Source organism: Rutilus rutilus (assembly GCF_951802725.1).
Source record: "Rutilus rutilus genome assembly, chromosome: 24".
NCBI lineage: Eukaryota > Metazoa > Chordata > Actinopteri > Cypriniformes > Leuciscidae > Rutilus > Rutilus rutilus.
Window position 1 is genome coordinate 17,333,397 of NC_140228.1, and position 17,441 is coordinate 17,350,837.

Here is a 17,441-nt window from a genome sequence, read left to right on the forward strand (position 1 = left end):
TATGCAGCAGGTGTGAAATCACTCCAAACTCATTGGCAAAACATAGTCCAGTGACAGATGATGGAGCACCCGGAAGCTATAAAGGACACCCTGACCAAACATCGTCAGCTTTCGTATTTTCAGTAAGTGCTCTGTGTCATGTGAGTCTTATTTGGTGTTGTTTGACCCATTATATTATCATTATGGAATGTAATAAGCAGCAGTTTAAAATTTGTCTCCCGGCCTGTACTACATTATAGGAGGTGACACGCACGACCTGTGTGTGGTCTGCTTGGGAGAGGAGCACAGTCAGCTCTCAAGCTTGCAAGTGTCTGCCATTGAGAACGCTTTGTTCCCACCTGGCTCTCTTCGAGGAGGGAGGTCAGGCAAACGCACCTGCTCAGATCATGGGGGTCAAAAATGGAATTGACAGAGGAGCTTGAGATGGGTTTTTCCCTTTCTCAACTCTCACCTGCCGGTTTCAGTGGCTTCATTCCTGACCCTGAAACACCTCTGTGGTTTCTTCCAGGCTGAGTGAGGCCCCAGTGTTGGCTATATCCAGCTCTGAGAAGTTGGATATTGTTAGCATCGAGGCAGTGGAGTTCAAGGATTCGCCATCTCTCTCCACAGCTTATGAGGAAAGTTTGGAGATTGAGTCATAATGTTGCTAAATTGATTGGCCAGCAGAGAAGCAGGAAGCGCATCACAAGTAAGTTAGACAAGGCCTTCCTGTCAAGTAATTCCCCACCTTCACGCCGGACCCTTTCTTTTCTTCTTTAACCTCTCCTGGCCTCTTTAGCAATGCAATTAATACTGTTGTCGAGAGGTTTCAGGAAGCCAAGAAACAGGTGGCGACATTCCAGAGTGCATGCCTTTAGGGCTGTTACTAAAGAGCAGCCCCAGCTGAGTACAAGCTCCTCTAGACGTGAACAACAAAAACAGAGTGTCCCTTCTCGAGCCCCCCTCAGAGAGACTGGGGGTCAGGTTGGCTCTCACAGCTGAAGCCTTTTCAGGGGCGGACAGATCTGAAGACCGCCATCCAATCGCAGAAGGTTTCAGGTAAGTCAGGACGTTGAGGGCAGGCCCCTCTGAGGAGAAGTGGCCCACACCAGGGTTAAATGTGCCCATTTCTTCTCTGTGCCCTCGGGAGACCAGTCTGCCAACCCAGCCATCTCCGGTGTTTCGGGCAGAGAAGTTTCAAGTGAGCTTCTGGCCCAGTCTCCATCTTAAAATGTTGTGGTACTGGGATGCTCACTCCGTCCGGGGAAGGTGTTGGAGAAATATGTTCGGTGGTCCCCTGCCAGCAAGCTGCTTCAGGGCACCGGGCATATTACTCAGTCTACATCAGGGGTCAGTCTCGAGAGACTGATATCTCTTTCAGACTATTAGGCAGCATGGCAACTTCTGCCAAATGTGTCTCCATGGGTTTTGCAAATGATAAAAGCAAAGTGTTGCTACTTGCTTGCTCACTCTGAGGAGGATATTGGACAAGTATGTTTGGTCATTCACTGCCGGCAAGTAATTTCAGGGCATATTATTCAGCCTTTACCAGAGATCAGATGGCGGTTTGGCATCGCAATGTTGTCCTCGCTCACATGAGGTGATTGGGGTTAAGATTAAACTCCAAGAAGAATGTGCTTTCTCCATTATAGAGAAACACTTTTCTAGGAGTGATATGGGATTTGACTACAATGCAGGCATAGGGTTAGGGTCTGTTTCCTGCTTGTAGTCGATTCTCTCAGCCGTAGGATAGATCAGGCTAGACTAGGCTGTCACTGTAAAACAATTTCAGGGACTGTTAGGGCTCATTGCAGTTGTGTCCAACATGATGGGCCTTATAAACATGAGATCATTGCAGTGGTGACTCAAGACCAAGGGGTTTTCCCTGAGAGGGCAAACCATTTTGCATCATCAGGGTTAAATCAGACTACGTTTCACCAATGAGATTGAAGTTATTTCACACATGCTTCAGATGCAGGTAATGCAGAAGCATTCCAATAGCTTCAACATTTTGACGTAACATCTCGTTCCCTTCTCAGAGAACCTAGGTTACAATCCAAACTGAGACATTTTATACATCTTGAAACAGCAATTACCTGTTGCTGATCCACTCTGGCTCCTTTAATGATGCAAAGTTTGATCACCTCAATGTTGCCCCCACGTACAGCTAGATGGAGGGGGGTGCTTTTGGTCTTATCCAAATAATTAATGTGCACTGAAGTGGAAAGGCCCAGCTCTTCTCCTTCATGAGGATGAGAAAGAGAGGTGATGAAATGTTCAGCTTCATTTTTTTCATATTTAACAGTTCCAGCAGATGAAAGAATACGCAGAGGCATTTTAAAATAAATTAAATTGTCATAATTTGCTGACCCTCATGTAATTCCAAACATCCACTTTCTCCTGCAGAACACAAAAGGTTATTTCTTAAGAATATCTTGGCCATTCTTTTCAATATAATGACGTGAATGGGGTCTGGAGCACCACAATGACAAAGCACCATAATGTTATTATAAAAGGGTTTCATCCAACTCATGCTCTATATTTCAAGACTGGAGACATACAATAGCTAAAACTTGGAATATAGTGCATGAAGCAAACAGGCCCCTTTTTATGGTGCTTGGTTTATGGTTATCTTTTTGAAGCGCCAGTTCCCTTTTTGCATGTATGTTTGATGCACCAGTCACCATTAATTGTAAATACATGGAAAAAGACTGACCAGTGGTCTACATTATTTACATTTATTAATTAAGTTACATTAATGTTTATAGGATAAACAAAAGGTAATACAGGTTTGGAATGACATGAGGGTGAGTAAAGGATTACTGAATTTGAGTTTTTTCATGAACTATCCCTTTGATGTCACAAATCTCAATCACAATGAAAGCATGACTGCTTTGTTTGGTTACCATGTGACATGCTTGCAACGTTTGACTTGTTGACCCTTCTATCTGGTTTAACTGTTTTGCATATCAGCATCTGAAAATATTGGACTGAAATGAAAACTGTGTTATTTGTCTCTAAGCCAAAGGGAACTGTTGGAAAAAGAAAACAAATATTTACAGTATGTCTTGAACACACCATTCCGGAACAGAAGACCACCCATGCATTGTGCTAAATCAATGCATCTGTCTAAACAGCTTGGTGAATAGGTTGGATTCGTCATGGTGAATTGGTGCAACGAGAATATTAAACTTGCTTACCAATTTTCAAAACCAGCTCCATGGCCTCTTTGGCACCTGCAAAAGCAACTGTATGGATGGCATAGTGACCCAGTTTGTTCTGAAGACACATCTTGGCGCCATGTTTGGACTGTAAAGAAAAAAAAAAATCACTTTTATTACACAATATTTGAGATTCTGGATTCTGACTCTCACACTTGACTTTTAATGCCCTTTGTACTCACAAGAGAATGGAGAGCTTGGCAATTATTATTGCTGCAGGCCAGCATCACAGGGGTGTTTCCCAGATCCCCTTCCAGATTGACATCTGTTCTGTCACAGGACAGAAGGACCTATGCCAGACATGAGCAAAATGATCATAATTATCTGCAAGGCACTCAATCAGTATAATTCCGCCAACATTTCAGCCCAACAGGAAGCAGATTATACACAGAAGACACTCTTATTTTCCCCACTGAGCTGTCCCCATGCTATCTAATTAATATCTCACAAGCCAGAAAATCAGTATGACTGTGATTCAAACGTTAGGCATGAGGACACAGGCAATTACAGTGTGTTGATATTTGACATGATATTTGATGATATTTAGATCAATAGCACAATTACAAGTGTGATATTGCTTCTGTACTTTAGACATTGCTACAGTTCAATAGACAAGAAGTTAATACTTAGTAACTTACATTTTAGACACAATATTGCACAATATCTATTTCTACTTCAACCATTGTTATTTTAGAATAATTTATATAGTATTATATTATTTATTCATATTTTTAATTAGCTTTTATTTTAATATTAGTTTTAGTCATTTTGTTTGTCATTTTTTGAAGTTTTTGTTTTTTAAAAATATTTCTATTTAGCTTTAAATTATTTTTAGTTCACCTTTAGTTTTAGTAGTAAGGTAACACTATTTCAATGGCCCACTTTAGACATTCTGCTAACTATAGTTATAATACTATAGTTAATATACATAATAAGTAACTGCACCAACATGTCAACTACCAGTCTTAGATTATTAGTAGTCTGTCTGCGTAATATCTGCTAACAATTTATTTTGATGGTCTCAAAATCAGTCTATGCTGCTTGAAAATTATATTTGTTTAATTCTATTGTTATTAATTATAAACAAACTGGTTCGTAGAGAAAATAGTTTAACCATTTACTGCACTTTGTTCCTCTGATTATTTACATACATTAAAACGACTAACTTGAAAGAACATCTTGCACATGTAATATCTAACTTCCATAAAAAATTAAAATAAAAGAACTTACAGAATATGCCGCTCAATCAAATTCAATGAAAGTCAAAACGTTTGGTATAATTATTTTTTTTTTTAATGTTTTTAAAAGAAGTTCGACTGAAAGTTGACAATTTAAAAATAACTGTTTTCCACAAAAATATTAAGCATTATTGTTAATGATGAAAACGTTTAAAACATTTAGCCTGCAACGTTTCCGGGCTGACGTTGAGACATGAGCTCGCTGGAATGAATAAAGACGTGGTAGGAAACCAGTTTCTTCCACATCAGTGTGGAGATCGGGAAAAAATGGTAGGTCCTGATGAAGAGGTTGTGAACCCCGGTTGTATTACTGTTTTTACTGTATCTTTTGATCAAATAAATGCAGTCTTGCTAAGCATAATAGACTTCTATCAAAAAAATATTACACAATCTTAATTATTCCAAACTTTTTTAATAAATTAAAATATTTGATACAGTCTGATGCACATAATGATAAAATATTCAAGAGAATGCATATCTACTGCTGCTCTTTACCAGCAGCATGTGTGTGACTGACCTCTACCAGATGATTGTATCTTTTAGTGACAGCCAGATGCAGAGGGGCGATCAGGGCACTGTTGAGGATGTTGGGGTCAGCACCCAGCTCTAACAGTAATTCACAGCTCTGCTGTTGATCCTTCTCCACAGCCCAGTGCAGAGAAGTTCTGCCCTGCTCATCCTGTACATTCAGCTCTACAAAGCAAAAAACACTCAACATTATGCAATGGTTGCGACGTTCAGTAGGACATTCAGTAAGCATTCAGAGGTAAGCCAGTGTGTCATAGCAAGTCAAAATACCTTATTTGGAAAAGCATGAATAATGACTTCAACCAAATAATAGAATTTTTTCAAATTATTGATTAATATCGTGATGTGAAGGGCTGAAGGCAATAAATTGAGATCTCATGAATTAAAATGTGCTTATGTATTTCAAGTTCAAATAGATAGCCAATTTGCGGCTCCTTTTATTGTACGCATCTCAGAAATCTAAACTTGTCAAGACTAACATTGAAACAAGAAACTACTGTATGTCGTACATGTTTTCTACTTTCTTAATGGTCTAAATAAATGTTTTAAACTTTTACAAGGAAAGAAATACAAATAATAAACAATACATTTCTACATACTATCAAAATAAACAATAACACTAACACAATGAAACAATGTTCATTGTTCCTTGCTCACACTAGGAAATGGACTATGCCTACACTACCCAGAATTCCTTGGGATGGCATAAAATGAGGAACAGGAAGATTGCACTTCCTCTTAAACCCCCACCCCTGGAAACCATGCTGCAGCCATGAACCCAGAAGGCAAGTTTTGAAAATGGGGATATAAACTAATATAGTTATAATAAACTAATATAGTACATTCTAAAGAAATAAAATAAAGAAATAAAACTCTTGGTGTCTTTGTCATCTGTCTACAGAGGCGGACAGAGTACACAGCTTCATTACTTGAGTAAAAGTACAGATACCCCTTGCTAAATTTTACTCAAGTACAAGTAAAAGTACTACAGTCAGAGTACTTGTTTTTAAAAGTACTTGAGTATCAAGAGTACAAGAGTACATTTTCTAAATATTGCATTACTACTGCCACAGTGCTTACATTGGTAAACACAGCAAACACTTGAAGCGAAAACTATCATTAACTTGTTCAGAAAATTGAAATAGTCTGGTGAGGTGGGGCCACGGGTTGGCACATTCCCGGGATGGGAACCATTGTTTCGTCCATGGTGACCATGGAATTGACTTTGGCGGAAAGCTGAAGGTGATTGCTGATAGGCTGTCCCAATCAGTGGCGCCTGTACAATCCAATCACGTTTGAGAGGGAACCAACAAATTGAGGGTTTCCGAGATTTTTCTTTTTTCCTTTTTTTTTTTTAGAAGAAGTAACGGGTACTCAGATAGAAATGTAACGGAGTAAAGAGTACAATATTTGCCTCTCAAATGTACTTGAGTAAAGTCATGAGTACTCCCCAAAAATGATACTCGAGTAAAGTACAGACCCCTCAAAATTGTACTTAAGTACTGTACTCAAGTAAATGTACTCCGTTACTGTCTGGCTCTGTCTGTCTAATGTGCACCTTAGACTAGAAAAAGTGACTAAACTCATATTTAACCAAACAATCAAAAACAATCAAGAAACAAACAAACATTTATGCAATAAATATGAACCAAACAAACACAGGGTATACACCGCAAACAGGGATAACATATGACATCGTCACATCTTCCCCTTCCCCCAAACTCTTGCAAGGTAAGCGAGAGAGAGACTGTGCGGTCACGTTTTCTGACCCTGGGTGATATCTTACAATGAAATGGAAAGGTTGCATAGCCAAACCTCCAATGAGTTACACAAGCATTGGTATCTTTCATTTTGTCAATCCATTGAAGTGCTGTTTGAACAACAAAATCTCGTCCCAACAGGTAGTATTTAAAGGGGTGGTATAATGCCCTTTTAACAAGATGTAAAATAAGTCTTTGATGTCCCCAGAGTGTGTATGTGAAGTTTTAGCTCAAAATACCCCACAGATATTTTTATATAGCATGTTAAAATTGTCACTTTTTGAGGGTGAGCAAAAACGCACCGTTTTGTGTCTGTTCCTTTAAATGCAAAAGAGCTGCTGCTCCTGGCACAGAGGGCGGAGCTACAAGAGCTCATGTCCTTTTACCTCACACACACATGCACTGAAAGTTTCAAAAACTTTCAGTCTTTTATGTTCAAACCGGAGTCAGACAATGATGGAGAGACTCAAGAAGAAGTGACAACATGTAGAAGCAAGAACAGGACATTTCTGTATGGTTAATTGATTAATTTATTAATTTATTTAGCTTATGTGTAGTTATCTTCTAGTCATTGATTAGCATATTCTGTCTTGATAATCTATAAATTATGTCCCGGGGGCGGGGTGATGTCACTAACCCGGGAGGAATGTTGTGTAGTACCTAACAGCCGTTTGTTGTAGTCCTTAAAAAGGAATTTCTTTAAAAGCAAATATCTCCCTTTGCTTTGAACTTTGAGCACTGTAACCTTGCAGATGTTGTATATGCTCAAACAGCAACATTACACACTAACTAAAGTTAGAAAAGTGAAATCATAATCAACTATCCCTTTAAAAGAATCAAGAGCCCATTTCAGTGCCAAACACTCTTTTTCAATGACAGAATATCTTGTCTCCTGAGGATGCAGTTTCCTACTCAAATAAGCCACAGGATGTAACTCACATCCCTGCTCTTGTTTCAAGACAGCTCCCAATCCCACTTCAGAGGCATCTGTCTGAAGCAAAAACATTTTCTCAAAATCAGGACTACACAGGACAGGATTAGTCCCTAATGCTTCCCTCAAATCTTGGAAAGCTAAACTGGACTGTTTGGTCCACTAAATTTTATTTGGGCCCGACTTCTGTGTCAAATCTGTTAGTAGCGCCGCCCTATTGGCAAAGTGAGGTATAAACCTCTGATACCACCTTGGAAGTGGGCAGGTCTGAATAGCTTGTATCTTCTGGATCTGGGGTTTAATAACACCATTACCTAATACAAAGCCCAAATACTCAGTCTCACTTTTGGTTATAGATCGCTTGGTAGGATTGTCAAACCAGCATCCTTAATTCGCTGAACCACTGTTGCAAGATAAAGATGCATCTTCCAGCTGTCACTGAATATCACAACATCATCAAGATAAGCCGCTGTAAATTCACCTAAATCCTGCAAAACAGTATTCATTAACCTCTGAAAGGTAGGGGGAGCCCCGTGCAGCCTGAAAGGAAGGACTCGGAAATGCATAAGACTTGTAGGAGTGTGAATAATAATAATAATAATATGTTTATTTTATATAGCGCCTTTCTGAGGACTCAAGGTCGCTTTACAATAATTACAAATACACATAACATAGAAACATGACATAGAGATGATACATATAAACTGTGATGGATAACATAGTAGAGGTATAGTACATATAGAATCAGAACATTCAGGGGTCAGGGAAACAAGTGACAAAAAGATGTGTTTTAATGTGGGTTTTGAAGTCTTGTAGTGATGAGAGATTGCGGATTTGTTGTGGAATTGAATTCCAGAGAGTTGGCGCAGCGGTGCAAAAAGCCCTTCCACCAAATGATGATAGTTTGTGCCGTGGGATTGTCAACAGACCGGTATCGGATGATCTAAGTGTGCGGACAGGTGTGTATGTATGGATGAGGTCAGAGATATAGTTTGGGGCAAGACCATGGAGTGCTTTGAACGTAATAAGAAGTATCTTGTACTGAATGCGATAGCGGATGGGTAACCAATGTAGACTGCGTAAGTTGGGGGTAATGTGGGAAGATTTCTTAGTGTAAGTGAGGACTCTGGCGGCAGAGTTCTGGATATATTGAATTTTATTTAATGATGAATTTGGTAAGCCATAGAAAAGAGAATTGCAGTAGTCAAGCCGCGAACTGATGAGAGCATGAACTAGGGTCTCAGCATCACTGATGGTAAGAAATGGACGTAAGAGTGCAATATTGCGAAGGTGGAAGAAGGCAGATTTAGTGAGCGAGGAGATGTGAGGAAGAAAGGAAAGGGAGGAATCAAAGATTATACCCAGGTTTTTGACAGTGGTGGAAGGTTGAACCGGAACTCCAGCAATATTGAGATTGTCAACACAGACCCGGGATGTAGTTTGAGGTGAGCCAATAAGAAGTAAATCTGTTTTGTCTGTGTTGAGTTTGAGAAAATTACTGGTCATCCAAGCATTTATTTCATCAATACAAGCTGATATGGAAAGCGTTGGGAAAGGAGCATTGCGTTGGGAATGGATGTATAGTTGGGTATCGTCTGCGGACAGTGGAATTTGAAGCCATGATGACGGATGATATCACCTAGTGGAAGCATGTAGATAATGAAGAGAAGAGGCCCAAGAACAGAACCCTGGAAACCTGTGAAGTCAGCAGTCAATTCTCAGGATTCAGGAGCCAAAGGCCAGTACCCCTTACATAAGTCTATAAATGTGGACTGATAAATGTGGCGTTTCCTAATTTCTCAATAAGCTCCTCAATACGGAAAGGAGTCAAATGTTGATATGGAATTTAAGTAACGAAAATCAATACAGAAACTCAAACTTCCGTCCTTTTTCGGTACTATCACAACAGGGTTACACCATTCACTTTGAGAAGGCTCCACAATGCCCATTTCCTGCATTAACCTAACCTCCTCAGTAAATGCTGACACCATCTTTTCTGGAATGCGACAACTCATTCTTTTCACTTGAGCATTAGGTTTCAACATAATTTGATGCCGAATTAGAGGGGTACAACCAGGGGTACTCTTAAACAGTTCTGGATCACATAACTCTTGAATTTGTATTTTCTGCTCCCCTGATAAGTGCTCAAGATTAACTGAGGAGGTTTCCTGACTCACCGATAGATACTGCTTTTCTACCTCCTCTTCTTCCAACACTTGCAGAATCTTTCTGTGGAAACCATTCCTTCAAGAGATTAATATACAATATTCTATGAGAACGTGACCCACTAGGAGTGGCAATTCCATAATTTGTAGGTCCTAACTTGTTAGTAACCTTGAACGGACCCTGCCATTTAACCAACAACTTATTATCTTCTGCTGGAAGCATGACTAAAACCTGCTGACCTACATCAAAGGACCGCTGCCTTGTCTTCCTATCATACCAACCTTTCTGCCTATACTGTGCTTCTTGGAAGAGTTCCACTGCTAACTTGGTCATTTTCTCTCTCATTTGCAACACATAATCAATGACATTCAGCTTACTAGACATCTGTGAACTTTGTTCCCAGGTCTCTTTCAGCAAAGACATGCACATCATGGTCATACATCAACTGAAAAGGATAGAAACCTGTAAAAGCCTGTGGAACTTCTCTGTACGCAAATAATAAGTACGATAACCACTGGTCATAATCAGACCCGGTGTCACTGACAAATTTACGGAGCATTTGAACACGGGTTTGATTGAATCTTTCTACAAGACCATCGGTTTCGGGATGGTAAGGTGTGTCTTCAAACGTCTTATACCCAACAATGGATAAACCTGTTGCAGTAGCTTTGAAGTGAAATTGGTTCCTCTGTCAGTCAGTGTCTCCTGGAGAAAACCCACTCTAGAAAAAAACTGCACCACACAAAAGGCTACAGATTTGGCCTTAATGTTCTTCAAAGGGAAAACCTCAGGATATCAACTTGCATGGTCACAAATGACCAGCATGTATTTGTTACCTGCTTTACTCCTCTCTAACGGGCCCACAATATCCATGCCTAGACGTTGGAAAGGAATCTCTGTTGCAGGCAAAGGCATCAAAGAAGCTTTTAGAGGACCCCGAGGGGCAGTACATTGGCATTCTGGACACGTTTTACAAAACTCAGATGGTCCCTGACCAGAAAAAGTGTTAACTTTTCGATACTTTTCGAAGAAGTGTTAAGTATTCGATACATTTTACGACGACCCAAATGACCAGCCCAGGGGATAGAATGCCCCATTTTTAACACAATCTTGCGTACACTTATGGGAAGAACCATTTGTTGGCAGTTTCGGGTCTTACAATACAGAAGTTCATTCTCTACACAAAAAGTAGAACCCTTGAAGACAATCTCTCTGCCTTGCTTTGCATGTTCTATCATTCTAGAACAGATGGGACCAATTTCAAAATCGGTTTTCTGCAGTTCAGACATATTGGCAGGGATCTGCCACTCCAAATTTAATTTTTGTGAACCTTCCCTATCTGTGACTTGCACCACAGTTCCTTAAAACTAGTCTAACCTCTTCTCTGCTTTAAACTTCACAGGTTTCACTGGATGGGTTGAAATATCACAATTATAAAAAGGAAGGCATTTCAAGGAGTTTGTCTCATTCACCTCCTGGCTCTGTCTAGACTTTGCAAAAGTTAAAGGACAATTCCGGTATTTAACACTTTGAGTCTATTTTGTAGTTTGTTTTGGATGAACAAGAGTGGTGGACAAAGAAATTGACAATGGTTCCTGTCTCGACTTTTTGACTATTTTAGAATTGCCCATGACCGCTTTAGAATGGGAGTCTATGGCCATGCACAAACATGTCCTTAAAACAACCCTTAACGTTCGTTTTCAAAACTGTTCAACTCACCGAGTGGTTAGTGGTGTTCGTTGATGATTAAAAACAAATATATCGGCGCAATGTATGATTTCAATCCGTTTATTTTTCTATAGTGGAACTATTTTTTCAGATACCTCACAACCGCGTATAAACTTCCGCTCTTCCGCAACTTCCGTTGCTCTGCTCACGCTAGCCTTCTGAGAGACAGAGAACCGAGCGAAAAGACCTAAAAGACTACAACCAAATGTAAACAGCCCCCTTTCCATTTCCGGTAGCACAGTAATATCAACGAGCAATGAGTCCTCCATCGGAAATCAATGGGATTTTACAAAATGCCAAATAAAACACGACAGAAACTGTATTTCGCTAAGCTACTTGTTTTGGAACATCAACGAACACCACTAACCACTCGGTGAGTTGAACAGTTTTGAAAACGAATGTTAAGGGTTGTTTTAAGGGCATGTTTGTGCATGGCCATAGACTCCCATTCTAAAGCGGTCATGGGCAATTCTAAAATAGTCAAAAAGTCGAGACAGGAACCATTGTCAAAATTTATTTGTCCACCACTCTTGTTCATCCAAAACAAACTACAAAATAGGCTCAAAGTGTTAAATACCGGAATTGTCTTTTAACACCACATAACAGGTACCACTTGGCTGCAATAAGTCCATTGACACAGGACAATCATGACCAATGATCACAGGATATGGCAGTGTTGGCGCTAGCCCCATATTTCATTAGGTAGGATTGCTCATTCACCCTTACATACACTTCAGTGGTCAGATAAGACCGTTCTTCACCATGGATACATTTAATCATAAGCAATCACTAGAACATTCAGAAACAAGATACATTTCTACCAACGTTTGGGTGCATCCTGTGTCTACCAAAGCTATAACCGTTTTACCATTCAGTTCTACAGGAATTGTGACATCACTTGGTATTGGAGTAATGCTAGGTTCAGGTATCATCATCTGTGGAACATAACAGACATTGGTAAGCTTTTTATTTAGGTTTGGACACATTGGTTTCTTATGGCCTATCTGGCCACAACTAAAACACTTAATAGGTCCGAACTGTAGTTAAGCAAGATGTTTCTGTTTGTTTCACCAGTCTCTCACCCATACTCTTACCCCCGTCTAGCAGTGAGGTTGTCTTGCGAGAGGAAGTCTTGTCCCTTGCTGTCTTCCAGCAAAACTCCAAGGCTCAGTCCTTCGCCTAGCTGCCACAAATACATCCGCCAGCTTGCCAGCCTCCTCAGCAGAAGATGGATCATGCTCCTTAATTCAGGTTTGTAGTTCAGGACACAACATTCTCAAAAACTGTTCCAAGATGACAGTCTCTGCAAACTGCTGCTTGTCTTTTCTGCAGGTTTCACCCACTTATAGAGTAAACCCTTCAACCGAACATACAATTCCTCAGGAGTTTCTTCCATCAGAACCTCCATGGAACGAAACCGCTGCCGATAGGTCTCAGCATTGATAGAATATTTCTTAAGTTTTGCCTCTCTCACCTCCCCATAGTCGCTGAGGTCTACATCCATAGCCACATAGGCAGGACGGGCCTTGCCAGTGAGTAGAAAAACTAGTCGAATGGCCCACTCCTCTGGAGGCCATCTGCACACGGTAGCAATTCACTCAAAGGTAGTCAGATAATGCTCTACGTCATCCATCTCACTGAGCTGCTGCATCTTTGGCTCTTTTAATGGACCCCCAGCAGTTGAATGTCGAACTCCATCAGAATTTCTGGAAGAAGTGTATGGGCCCTCACTCTCCCCAGGCAGTGGATTTCTCAGCGAGGTATGATGAGTCACTTCTCCCTGCAGTAATCCAAACTGATGTTTCAAGGACCTCCATCTTGTTTCTTGTCATGCATTTTCTTGTTCTTGACGAACTTGTCTTTCTTGTTGATCCACCAGGAATTTCTGGAACATATCCTTGAGCTCACCAATGTCCTTAGAAGAACTCTCAGAGGGAATCAGCTGTCTCCATAAGTGATGCCCGTTTTGGTGCCATCACACCCAAAGATTTCACACAGCAATGCTCCTCTTCTGGATTATCCCACCGCTGCCACCATAATGTGGGGACATGACCAGAGCAAAGGCAGGAGACACTGCTTGCAGTCAATTCAAATTTTTATTGACTTCAGAAAAAGAATAACAAATCAAAAATAACATAAACAAAGACACTAAAGGTGACCCTCCTCATTGAGGTCCCTCACCAGAACTGACTCGAACAGACAAAATAAATTATTTTATACTGAAAGGTTCAATGATTTCATGATAATAGGGAATTGACCTTTCGCCGGCCCCTCCCCCAAAACGGCCATTTTCCAATCACACATCATAGCAACCGTTACTATGTGAGCAGGTCCGACAAACATTAGCAAGATGGTGAAGCGTGCGCCCACGGCGTTTGTAAATCGGACACTAGATACCCCGAGAGATTGTCTGGAGGAGTTGTGTTCTTTCCATTCCCAAAGCCGAAAACACAACGTGAGCGGTGCCTACAATGGATAAAACAGTGTGGACGGCCCCACTCCCAGTTAAATGTGTCGAACATTACGAAGCATAAATACGTCTGCTGGCTGTGGTGTCGATGGCTACTTAAAGTTTTTTTGTTTTGTTTTTCTGATCTGAAAAACTATCCTATCTGTTACTCAAAAAACATAATATTGTCTGAACCGCGAGTTTTATGATCCGTTGCCCCACTAATAAATATTATGGTCTCAACCGCGAGTTTTGTGATCTGTTGTCCCCACTAATAAATATTATGGTAAGTGCATTATGAAAGACAAGCAATGAAAGTTATTTAGATGCAAATTAAGGCTATGTCTGGTTAAACAGTTATTGCGTGATTTCGTTTATTGTGCGTTGTCAACTTGAAGCATGAATTTGAGAAAGAAAATCATTTTTGGAAGAAAATGCACCACGTACTTTTGTCAATGATATAAGTTATAGCTAAAAGATTGTAAAAGCTTTCAGTTCACCCTGCCTAATTGTAGTTGAGAAGTCAAATTAAGCTTGATCAATGATATACTGTGACTGATCAGATAAACTACAGCATCGAGAATATAACTCCCATGTGTTTTGCAGCATTTAAAATTTTAGTCATAGTGTGTTATGCGAAAAAACACAGATAAGAAATTATTGCTGACAGCACTTTTATTTTCATAGAGTTTTTTCTTTCACACAAAAACACAACAGTGAGTGTCTTTCAATGCTTTTAAACACTTGTTTTCTTGTTCTTTGTCATATCACAAATTATGTGTATGAACACCGGTAAGCATTAGCCTCGATAGAGACGTAGATAGTAGTCGTGTCTCCTTCATTGCGTATTTTTATATTTTGAATATATCCCTCCACTGCATACTGTAACCCCTTTTGCCTCGATCTGGAGGATATCGCGGAGGTATTGCTCCAAAAATGGTCACTGACACGCACGGGTATACCTCTTCCCATCATGGCAATCTGTCGCGCTGGTCGTGTTTGACCATTTGTTTGTCGGACGTAGCAACAGTAACTAAGGGGGGCGGGGCTCGGCGAAAGGTCAATTGAAATAATATGTAATACATAATACATAAATAAACTTAAATTAAAATAATATTCAAAATACATTAAGATAAATTTTACAAGGAAAGAAATACAAATAAAAAACAATACATTAAAATAAACACAACAACACAATGAAACAATGACCCCCTTGCTCGCCCTAGGAAATGGACTATGCCTACACTACCCAGAATTCCTTGGGGTGGCATAAAATGAGGAACAGGAAGACTGCACTTCCTCTTAAACCCCCACCCCCGGAAACCATGCTGCAGCCATGAACCCAGAAGGTAAGTTCCGAAAATGGGGATACAAACTAATATAGTTGATGTAAATTCTAAATAAAGAACATGTATAAATAAAAACTCTTGGTGTCTTTTGTCATCTGTCTAAAGTGCACCTTAGACTAGAAAAAGTTACCAAACTCATATATAACCAAACAATGAGAAACAAACAAACATTTATGCAAAGAGTATACACCAAACAAACACAGGGCATACACCACAGTCAGGGGTAACTTATGACATCGTCACAAGCATTGTGTAGGCAATCAGCACTGTGGTTGAAATTACCAATGTAATCTTAAGAATTGGCTGCAGGGGGAGTTTGGGACTGGTTTGAGAAAAAAAAAAAATCATAGCTGGTTGGTCAGCTGATCTCCCATCCTAGCCAGCTAACAAGTGTCTAAAACCAGACCAGACATCTTAGGCCAGGAGAGCAGCTAACCACCTTGGGCTAGTTAAAGTTGTTTATTTCGGCAGGATATTGCAGTGTAATAGATGTAATTAAGAAGAGAAATGTGCACTCTGAATATCATTTGGTCTTTTGCCATTGTAGTGAGTGAACCGGTGGCTCAGTTTTGTCAATGATTTATTGAAGTAGTTTTCACAATAAGCAGCCCATTGACGTAAGTGTGTGATCCCTGAGGAGATTATGTGATAGTTTTATAATCATTAGAACATAATGACACATTGACCTGATGTGATCTGAATAGCAAAAGACTGGGGTGAATAAACAAAGCTTAAGGACAAGGCCTTCAAAACTGATCTATATATATATACAATGCAATTAGTGCAAAGCATAGACTCATGTGTAATTTCTCAAAATATGTTGTTTGTTATGAAGGTTAAAATGTCATTTTATTAAGTCGATGTATTTGCTGCCTCAAGAGTCGGATCCAATATCTTAATTCCTAGAACTGGATCCTAAACTTTGAAGTTATTTCCTTCCTTTTTGCTGTAGATTGATCCAAAAGTAGTCTTATTATCTTCTACAAAATGTAAGTTATATTTCTGGGTTGTCAAATTTAATTTAATATGAAAATGTCACAGATTTTGCACTTTGCTGGGCTTATCTCTTTGTCCAACCAATAGCAGATGAGGAGAGAGCTTATAGATAAGTTTGTCTTATGTCTTATGTTTTTCCAAGTCCTACTTTTTTTTTTTTTTTTTTTTGTGCATCACAATATGGAAGTAACGACCTGTAACTAATTCCATTACATTGCGGCTTTAAAACCATGTCGAGGAGTACAGTAAGTCTTACCCTCAGGACCCACAGTAGAAACAATGAGCCGAATTATGTCCAGGTTTCCTCCAGCTGAGGCATAGTGCAGCAGGCTAGCTCCATTCTCATCTCTGAAGCTCAGGTGTTCTGGACTTTTCTGGATCAGGTGGTCGATAGCAGAAGCCTTCCCTTTGTAAGCCAACTGGCAGAGGAACAGATTATAAAAGTATCTTGCCAAGGAAAGGTGAAACACAAGTCAGTTTCAGTTACCTGGTATTTTTTCTGGTTGCTATTGTACCGGATAGAGAAGCAAACATATACACGCATGCTGATGGCATCATCTTTTGTAAATATTTGTGCTCCCCTCCGCCCTCAGTTCTCTAAAACACATATGTAAGAGAAACAACACGCACCTCAAACACATCCGCAGAATCCAGGTCTTTTTCCCCTTCATTTATCACACATTTGTAGAAGCTGTTTTGCCTCACAAACTCCTTTCCAAACTGCATTTGGTGAGCTTAGTGAGGATCTTCTGTAAAGACAATTCAATCAGTGATATTAATAACCTCAGAATGGCATTGATTGTGTTTTCTTTTAGTGGCTGCTTTTGTGCGATGAGGTCCAAGGTTAAACTGAGAGCAGGTGATTGGACTTGAGAGTGTATTCTCACATCATTGAACTTGAATAGCCACAAAAACTGGCATAACTGTTGATTTATTCAATCAAAGACAAACATTGATTGTTTAGTAAAAGATTGTGAAAGAGAACTGAACATAATCTCACCCATTTGACCCAAGTATGACAGAATGTGTTAGTTTGAACTACAGTCGAGCAACCCATTTGAAAATGTTGCTGTTCCTATAATACAAGCTACTACAC

General features: G+C 39.8%; 1 protein-coding gene across 2 annotated transcripts in view; it reads right to left on the reverse strand.

Annotated features, from left to right (window-relative positions):
- trpa1b (transient receptor potential cation channel, subfamily A, member 1b) overlaps window positions 1-17,079 on the reverse strand; it is a 41,960-nt gene extending 24,881 nt beyond the window's left edge. For both annotated transcript variants that reach the window (XM_084399251.1, XM_084399250.1), the window contains exons 1-6: window positions 16,976-17,079; window positions 16,602-16,764; window positions 4,956-5,131; window positions 3,383-3,490; window positions 3,180-3,288; window positions 2,076-2,221 (exon numbers count right to left, since the gene is read on the reverse strand). In XM_084399251.1, coding sequence (XP_084255377.1) covers window positions 2,076-2,221; window positions 3,180-3,288; window positions 3,383-3,490; window positions 4,956-5,131; window positions 16,602-16,764; window positions 16,976-17,071 — 798 coding nt within the window. In that variant the 5' untranslated portion in view covers window positions 17,072-17,079. The remainder of the gene's footprint in view (window positions 1-2,075; window positions 2,222-3,179; window positions 3,289-3,382; window positions 3,491-4,955; window positions 5,132-16,601; window positions 16,765-16,975) is intronic.
- Between the last annotated feature and the right edge of the window lie 362 nt (window positions 17,080-17,441).